The sequence below is a fragment of the Octodon degus genome, unplaced genomic scaffold (genome assembly GCF_000260255.1).
Source record: "Octodon degus isolate 3935 unplaced genomic scaffold, OctDeg1.0 scaffold00046, whole genome shotgun sequence".
NCBI lineage: Eukaryota > Metazoa > Chordata > Mammalia > Rodentia > Octodontidae > Octodon > Octodon degus.
In genome coordinates this window covers 7,342,104-7,351,560 of record NW_004524622.1, presented here as the reverse complement: position 1 = coordinate 7,351,560, position 9,457 = coordinate 7,342,104, and the positions used below count along the sequence as shown (strand labels likewise).

The 9,457-nt window shown below is 42.8% G+C and overlaps 1 protein-coding gene across 7 annotated transcripts in view; it reads left to right on the top strand.

Moving 5' to 3' along the window:
• The window catches only part of Rufy2 (RUN and FYVE domain containing 2), a 35,913-nt gene that overhangs the window by 20,490 nt on the left and 5,966 nt on the right, over positions 1-9,457 (top strand). For 6 of the 7 annotated variants that reach the window (XM_023716213.1, XM_023716211.1, XM_023716210.1 and 3 more), the window contains 5 exons: positions 595-696; positions 812-928; positions 3,138-3,305; positions 4,711-4,808; positions 7,264-7,383. In XM_023716213.1, coding sequence (XP_023571981.1) covers positions 595-696; positions 812-928; positions 3,138-3,305; positions 4,711-4,808; positions 7,264-7,383 — 605 coding nt within the window. Of the gene's footprint in view, positions 1-594; positions 697-811; positions 929-3,137; positions 3,306-4,710; positions 4,809-7,220; positions 7,384-9,457 lie in introns of those variants that run through there. The other variant, XM_023716214.1, reaches the window with a different exon arrangement.

The following is a 9,457-nucleotide window of genomic DNA, read 5'->3' as shown; positions in this document are numbered from 1 at the left end:
GTGGAACCAGGGATTGAACTCAGGCCCTTGCGCTTGCCAGGCAAGCATTTATTCTACTGAGCCATCTTCCCAGCCCCTTTTTTCTCTTTTTGAGCAGTGTCTTACTGTGTAGTTCAGGCTGGCTTTGAGCCCAGCTTTGTAGCCCAGGCTGGCCTTGCACTTTCAACGATCTTCCTGCCTTTGCATTCAAGCGCTGGGGTTACAGGCCTGTGCCAGCACACGTGGCTGAAACTTTCTTTCTTGAACACGTTTGTATCTTTGTGGAAGATCCAGCAGTTCTACAGAATTGTTTATCACATAATTTTTAGATGTTAAGCCAGGCAGTTTATATTCAGGATATAATGTAAATGTGATGGAAGCATCATATGTTTAAGAATAACAAAGTATAACGTGATTCGACTATAAGAGGAACTAGAAGTAGTACAAAGAAGGTCCATCGAGAGCCCATCTGTAGTACGGAAGTTTCTGGCAATGTAAGAGACATTTTGCAAGTTGTAAGGTTTTATATTGTTTACAGCCATGAGCATAATCTGTAAAACAAGGATAATTAAAGATGTTCCTTTTTTTTTTTTGTCTCTGTTTCATAATTTTTAGTTAGCAATAGCAAAGAATAATATCATTAAGCTCCAAGAAGAAAACCATCAATTGCGAAGTGAAAATAAGTTGATTTTAATGAAAACACAGCAGCACCTAGAGGTGAGTGTGAGCGCTGGCAGCTAGGCCAGCCTGGGCCAGAGGCGTCTGCGCATTTCTGTGAGGCATTGACAGTATTTGCAGCTATAAAATAGAATACTGGATGTTTTCCTCTTAGGTCACCAAAGTGGATGTGGAAACTGAGCTGCAGACATACAAGTGCTCTCGGCAGGGGCTGGACGAGATGTACAGTGATGCCAGGCGGCAGCTTCGGGATGAGTCCCAGTTACGGCAGGTCGTAACCCTAGAATTGCTTTATTCAGTCTTGGCTTTTTATTTTTTTATTTTTATTTTTTTATTTTTTTTGCAGAACTGGGGATTGAACTCAGGCCCTTGTGCTTATCAGACAAGCTCTTATTCTACCAAGCCATCTCCCCGGCCCCCAGTCTTATCTTTTTAAATGTGAGACAGCAAATGTACTCCCTGCATGTTCTCACAGTTGCTAAGGTCCTACCCTATGAGTGTTTTTGTTTTTGTTTCTTTGTATTTTAGAGAAGGGTCTACAGGGTATTCAGGGTCTCACTGCTAGATCGGGCTCGTAGTGATCTACCTGTTTATAGCCTTAGGCCCATGCCACCATGCCCAGTCTCAATTGCCATCTCTGTGCACCTGGGGGTGGGGATGGCATGGCAGGCCTGGGGATCGAACCCTCAGCCCCTGCACTTGCTTGCAGGTGCTTTAATCCACTGAGCTATTTGTCCGGCCCCTTATGAGTGTTTTTGAAACTCTGAGTTATGAGCCAAGCATGGTGGCATAAACATGTAATAAACAGGTAATTCCAGCACCCAGGAAGAGAATGAGGCAGGAGAATTACTGTGAGTTTGAGGCCTGACTGGACTGGACTACATAATGAGACTCTGTCAGAAAGGAAAGAAGAAAAAAGGAAGGAAGGAAGACAGACAGACAGAGTTACAATCTGTGGTTGTAAAATGAGATCTGATATGGCGGTGAGGCTGAGGCAGGAGGATCTGTGGAGTTTGAGGCCAGCCTGGCTACAGAATGGGTGGAAGGTCAGCCTGAACTGCATAGCAAAACCCCTTTTCAAAGAGATAAGAAGTAACAAAACAAAATCTATAGTTGTAAGAAGGAGTTATAAACAGCATTACAAACACATGAAGTAGAAGAGAATAAAGTGAAACATTCACATCAATTTAAAATTTTATTCTTAGTAAAACCATAGTTAAAGTTAACTTATTTTTTAAGGCTTTGAAGTTGTGAAATGTACAGAAAAACACAAGTGTGCAGCTTAATTATAATGTAGATACCTTTTGTCTTTTTCTGAGAGTTTCAGTTGTACTTTATTTCTTCAGTAGGTCATATTTTAATGGATACACAACGCTTTTACTTGGCATCAGGATTTCATTTAGAAATAATTTAGCTGCATCATCTCAGCTGGCATGATTACTGATCTCCAGTCCTTGGGGGTGACCGCCAGTAGTGGAAAGGTTCCACTGTATTCCAATTCGTGTGACTGTATACGTCTCTGCAGCAGTACAGAATGTGGCTCCACCAGTAATGTAGCATCATTGTATTTGTCATGGAAATCGGGCATACATTTCTGGAAATCAGGCATACATTTCTGGTGGCTTTGCCTTGCTACCATTTGTTGAATGTTTCGAACTGGAAAATGACCTATTGCATTTTTTGGCCAAGGGAAACATTGAGGAGTTGAAGTTGAAATTGTGGTTAAAAAAAAAGAAAGCAAGAAACTGTGGTTACTACAGTTGCTGGCTTGGTGCCCCTTTTGTCTTTAAAATTAGGAAACTTCTTAATATGATAAAAATTCTCTAAGAACAGAATAGTTTTGAGGGCCGGGGAGATACCTCAGTGGTTTAAGTGCCTGCCTGGCAAGTACAAGGCCCTGAGTTCAATCCTTAGTACCATACATACACATATTCACAGAATAATTCTATTTTTGGTCTTATGCAGGCTGCTTCATTTGCTTTTACTTAAAATACTAAAAACAAACAAAAACCCTGAATTTATGAGGCATAAAAATACTTAATTCTTGAATCATAAGGATAGTGGTGATTAGCAAAGTCTAAAGATGCGTTCTTGGGGCCAAGGAGACAGCTCAGTGGTCTCAGTGGCTGTCTAGCAAGCACAAGCACCCGGGTTCAATCCCCAGTACCACATGCTGTGCCGGCCCCACTCTGAGCTGGCCAACAGAACTAGGTGTGGAGGTGCACAGCCGTAATCCCAGCACTGGGGAGGCTGAGACAGGAGAATCACTGTGAATCTGAGCTGTGCAGGGAGACCCTGTATCAAATAAATAAAAGGTTAAAAATGCATTTTTAGCAAGAACTACATTTGAAAATATATAAAATGTGGGAGGCCTGGTTGGTTATCCTTAGTGGATCTAAGGAGCGGGGTAGCAGGAAATCTGTCTTCCATCTGCTTTTCACCCCGAGTGTTTGAGAATTGAAGATGTGTTGAATTGGCAGGACGTAGAAAATGAGCTTGCAGTACAAGTGAGCATGAAACACGAGATCGAGCTTGCCGTGAAGCTGCTGGAGAAAGATGTGCACGAGAAGCAGGACACCCTCATCAGCCTCCGCCAGCAGCTGGAGGAGGTCAGAGCCATCAACATAGAGATGTATCAGAAGCTGCAGGTAGGGACTATTCCCAGTGCTTCTTTTCCTTTTTGAGACAGGTACTCCCTCAGTACAGGTTTTAAACTCACTGAGTAGTCAGGCTGACCTCAAACTCATGGTGGTCTTACTTCCTCAGCCTTCTTAGTGTTAGGAGTACAAGCATGTTCCACCACACCAGGTCTTAAGTTCTAACAGTTTCTTTTCATTCTTTTTTTTTGCATTGTGTTATGGTTTGTGTCTAATTGTTCCCCCAAAAGCCTCACAGTCACTGAGGCAGGCTTCTAGAGTCTGTGATTAATTCAGGATCCAGTGCTGGGATTATGATGTGAGTGCAACATCCACCCTGGGGCAGGTAGTCTGAATACAATAGAAGGGAGCGAGGCTTGCTAGCGACAGCAGCTGCAGCTCCTCCCTTTTTGGCTCTGCTGTCTTCTGCCTCCACAAACAGCTGCCCTCTGCCAGGTGCTGCTCTGCCTTAGAGCTAGCTGACTATGGACTGAAACCCCACCAACTGTGAGCTAAATAAACCTTTCCTTCCTTCATTTTGGGTGGCAACGAGAGAAATGTAACCAAGACACATTGCTAGAAATTGAAATCAGGACTTCATGTATGCTAAGCAAATGCATTTCCACTGAGTTATGCCCCTAGTCTGATTTATTTTTATATAAATTGAGAATTGTAGCAAGTGCGCCACCACACCCAGTCTCAATCACCATCTCAGCATGCCCCAGGGGCAGGGCCAGCAGGGCAGGCCTGGGAATTGAACCCCTGGGTGCTGTACCTGCTTGCAGGCACTTTAATCTGCTGAGCTTTTTGGCCGGCCCTTACAGTTTAATTTTTAATTTTTTTTAAAAAAACGTTTGGTTGTTACATGGTCTCACTATGCAGCTCGGACTCATGGTAATCCTCCTGCTTTCAGCCTCCCCAGCACTGGCTGGGATTATAGGTATGTGCCACTATGCCCAGACTCTGGCCACCTCAGCCTGCCCTGGGGGCAGGGCTGGCACAGCATGTGGTACAGGGATCAAATTGTGGTCCTTGTGCTTGCCTAAATTTGCCTAAGCAGGCGCTGTAGTCCACTGAGCTATCATGCTAGCTCTAAAATAAGTTTATTTATTTATTTATTTTTTCCTTGTGGAACCGGGGATTGAACTCAGACCCTTGCGCTTGCCAGGCAAGCGCTTATTCTACTGAGCCATCTCCCCGGTACCTAAATGACATATTTTCCATGGATTTATCATGTATCCCAAAACAAAGGGAGTCTTTTTATTATTTTTGAAATGAAGACTAGTAACACTATATCATAGTTATTTTAATGTACAAATTCTGCTCATTTCAGAGGAACACTCCCATTGCAAAAAATCTTATAAACATTCAGGTTTAAAAATCAGAACCACTGAAACTATTACCTTTTTATAAATAGGGCTCTGAAGATGGCCTGAAAGAAAAAAATGAAATAATCTCCCGACTAGAAGAAAAAACCAATAAGATTACGACAGCCATGAAGCAGCTGGAACAAAGGTATAGCACTGCCAGTATGAGTTTCTTTCTGTTACCTTCGCCCCTCCTTTTTTATTCAACTCTGACACCTGCCACAGAAACCATTAGGAAGATAGAGTTTAGGATATTTTTTTGTTTAAACTGACCCAAAGCATTTACTTTGAAAAAATTAGGAGTGTTCAAAGCAGACCCGAGCTGCCTGGATACTGTAGCTAGGATTAAACTGAGCAGAATCGTAGGTGATTGCATTTTCAATTGCTTTATATTAATCTGATTTATTTGAAGTTACCATCTTGCAGATTTTTTTTTAAATGCCTAATATCACCAATTGCTTGTGGTTTAATCTTTAACAAAACAATTATCAAAAATCTGGAAAAATTATACATTTACAGGATACATGGTGGGTTTATCCCTAATTGATCTTCATGTGTATTGATTGCCATATCCTTTGCCATTCATCATCTCTGAATCTGAAAACAAGCATCCTGAACAAGCAGTTTAGTTTGCTTTCTTTGAGAAGGTTCCTCAGCCAATCCAGGATACAATTTTGTTTAAATTGAATTGTTTTATATTGGCATTTTTCACATTTATCGTTGGAAAGTGTAATGTATTCCATTGCCCTGTCATGTTGATGTCAACATGTGTCTTCCCATTGCTTTCTTTGAATCTACCTATGAAAAACATAACTATTAATGCTTTATTGACATGAATATTCTTTTATTGACATCCTCTTTCTTCTTTTTTCTTTTTTGTTTTCTTTATCCCCATTTTTACATTTTGGACATCTTTATTACCTTTTTCTGTCTTTGATTTCCATCATTCCATCATGAAGTGACAATGATTTGTTAACTCAAACTAGGACGATTGCAATGTCATTGGTGAAGTGTGCTAGCAGCGACACTCAGGACCAGTACAAGTTGGTCAAGGATATCTCTTTCTGAAAACTGCTTGCATCTGAGCAGGCTACAGGGAAACCCACACTTTGCCGGGAGATCAGAGAGAACTGACGCAGGAGCCGGGCAGGGTTCTCGGCAGGCTGCCCAGGCGCACACACACTGTGGCAGGCCCAGCTGCACTTGGGTTTCCCAAAACACATTCCTCACAGCTTGCTCCCAGGGCTGAGAGCAGCAGTGGCCATTTAGAGGTCCACTTTCCAAATGCAGTTCTGTCTTTTCAGCTACTCTTTTATGGAAAATATAAAAATTATTATTGTTTACAAATAAATTATCCATTGGTTTCACATATGTTGCCACACATTCCCCTGGCCCCCTTATAGCCTGTGCTTTGCCTAGGAACTCCCTCGTAGGTATTTTTAATGTTTTCAAATAGTTTGACGCAAATTGGCCCCATCCTGTGCTTCAGGCCCTCACTTCCCAGTTCCCTTTCCCTCCTCTGGGAGAGCATGACCTTAAGGCCTACCTCACTCCTTATTTTACTTTCTGTGACCTTAGAAGACAAGCTTGGGTCCACCCCCACTGCCTTAACGTTTCAATTTTAAATTTAAACTTGGGGATCATTTAAGTCACTTAAATCCTTTCTTTGAAAACATTTATGCTCATCAAATATGTGAGGGTTGCCTCCTGGGTTTGATTTTTAACCAGAAAGGAAGAGGAAGGACTTTTGGCTAGCCAGACAGAAATGTCCCTTGAGATTCCTCCAAGGAATTGGTGTCTCTTGAATATTGGGAAATATCTTATAAAATATTAAACTGAAGTGTCAGAAATATTGATGGCCAGTGGAGGCAGAGAGTGGAGTTAAGCCCTGGGACAAGCAATAACTTGCTAATAAAAACAGAAATAGTGAAAATCACATGTTTAAGCTAATTTTTTATATGTAATGTTTTAAAAAACCCTCTAAAAATGATGCTGAATAGCACCAAATTCTTTTTTGAATGTTAAAAAATATCTATACATACACACACATCTAGAGAGAGAGAGAGAGAGAGAGAGAGAGAGAGAGAGAGAGAGAGCCAGAGCCAGAGCTAGCAAATCCCAACGGTGTGGTAGGAAGGAAGCTGCTGTTGAGTGACTGGAGACCTCTGCTCTCCCACAGCCCTCCGGACCCCTGGCTTACACATCTTTGAATAACAAATACCAGGTGGCCTCTTGGCCTAGTTAAACACACACTATGCTTTTCACAGGTTTCGGAAGGCAGTAACATAGCTATTATATTTAGTTTGTTCACTATGCTCCAGATAATTGTAAAGCCTATTGCTTTGCACTGTTAAATCATGAGCAAGAAATAAACAAATCTGAAGATAGAATTCTGGGCATATTATGTGTGTTGAAAAAATCACAAAAAAATTTCTAGACATTGTGTGGCTCTTTCACATTTAAGTTTGTGAGTTTTCCCCCCAAACTTTGTTTTCATTTAGAAATGTTTCTATTTCCCCATTTTTCTTTTATTTGTCTTCTTCACCCCTTTACACCCTAGTTCTAGCCTCAGTTTTACCCAAAGTTGATTTGAATTACACCAGATTGCAGCAAGCAGAGAGGGCGCACATGGAAGTGGAAGGCGGCGACGAGAAGTACCTGCAGGAGTGTCTGAGCAAGTCGGCCGGCCTGCAGCAGCGGATCACGCAGAAGGAACAGCAGCTGTGAGTGTGCCTGCCCAGCCTGCCTGCGCACTGCACGTGTAGCACCCAGCGACACCAGCCAGGCGTCTACTTTCAGGGTCAAGACAGGGTGAGCTGGGAATGTAGCTCAGTGGTAGAGTGCTTACCAGTGTCTGAGGGGCCTGGGTTCTGACCCAAGTGCTGCACACACAGAGAAAATATTGATATGTTTTGTGTTTATGTATGTTTTTATTCCATTTGTTATTTACAGAGCACTTTTCCCTTTCCCCTTGCTGTGTTCCATAGGAGAATTTTATTTTTCTGCTATTAAGATCTGTTGCCCATTAGGTATTGAGGATAATAAGGGGCTGTTTTTAGTAGTGCTGGTACAAACACTGTTGAATTCAAGGCCTTCGTGAAGATGTACATCCCTGGCCCTTTTATAAAATTTTGAGACAGGATCTCCCTGTCTGGTGTCAAGCTTGCCGTCCTCCTGTCTCAGGCCCCCAGGATCTGGCATTACAGGTGTGCACCTCCATCCTAAAGCCTTTTTTTCCCTTTGGGTGGTGCTGGGGACCAAACCCAGGTGCATGCAAGGCAAGAGCTCTACCACCACCCTATATCCCTAGTCCTCTTATACTAGGAATCAAACTCAGGACCTCCTGCTTGCCAGGCAGTTACTGCAACACTAAGCTAAATCCCCAGCTCCCTCATAAGCTTATATAACCACAAGGACTTTTTAAAAAATTTCACAGGGACTTTATATCATCACAGAACATACAGTTTTCTGAAAGAATACTATTGTTAAGATTTTGTATGGGGGCCGGGGAGATGGCTCAGTGGAATAAGCACTTCCCTGGCAAGCAGAAGGGCCTGAGTTCAATCCCCAGTTCCACCAAAAAAAAAAAAAAAAAAGATTTTGTATGATCTGTGTAGCCCCATCTAGGAAGGATGTCAGTATATGACACTGAGTTTTAAAAGAACAGCTGTGTAGACAGGTTGCCAATTATGCTTCCATTTTTAATAAAAACAACAAAAAGGTAATGAAAACCATTAAATATATATATTCACATGAATACAGAAAAATGGTGTGGTTTTCTGTTTGCTGTTTCTCAAGGTGCTGGAGATAGACCCCAGAGCCTTACCCCTACTCGGCACGCACCACTGAGCTACACCCCAGCTTCTTTGATCTTGAGGCCAAGTCTCATTAAATTGCCTGGGCTGGCTTTGAACATAGAATCTTCCTGCCTCAGCCTCCCACACAGTTGGTATAGTAGGCGTGTGCAATACCTAGCTTGATTTGAACTATAAAATCTAAAATATAAGCCGGCACAATGGTGCATGCTTTTAATTTCAGATTTTGCAATTTTTTTTTTTTTTTATTGTGCTGGGATTATAGGCACGTGCCACCATGCCCAGTCTCATTTCCCAGCTTAGTGTGCCCTGGGGGCAGGGCCAGCATAGGAAGCCAGGGACCGAACCCCAGTCACTGCGTGTGCCTAAGCAGGCGCTTTAATCCGCTGAGCTACCTGGCTGGGCCTATGCTTATAATTTCAGCTCGTTGGGGAGACTGAGGTGCAAAGATTACAGGTTCAAGGTCAGCCTAGGTGTAGGCTTGCATCTGGATGTCCTTCAAAGCCTCATGCAGTCAGATGGGCTTTTCCTGAGGTGACTCAGCTAGGCTTTGTGATGCTGGGATTGATTCTTAGTGCACTGCTAGGTTCAGGGGCACAGGACTAAGGGTGTGAGTGCTGCCCGCCCTAAGCAGTCTGGACAGGAAGAGAGATACTGTTATGGTCCCTTGCTTGTTTTGTCGCCCTTTGCCACACATGGGCTGTTTCTCCCGTGATGCCACCTTGGCTTCCAGCCAGCTGAGTATGGACTGAAACCTCCACGAACTGTGATGTATTTTGCCTCAGCAATGATAGAAAAGTAACTTAAGATACTGGGAAATTGGGGCTGGTGAGATGGCTCAGTGGTCTAAAGCACCTACTTAGAACAAGCTTAGCAAAGCACAGGTACCATGGTTCAATCCCCAGCACCACATGCCAGCCAGCCCGCCCCCTGGTGGGCTGAGCTGGCCACACACACACACACACATAAATAAAAATAAAAA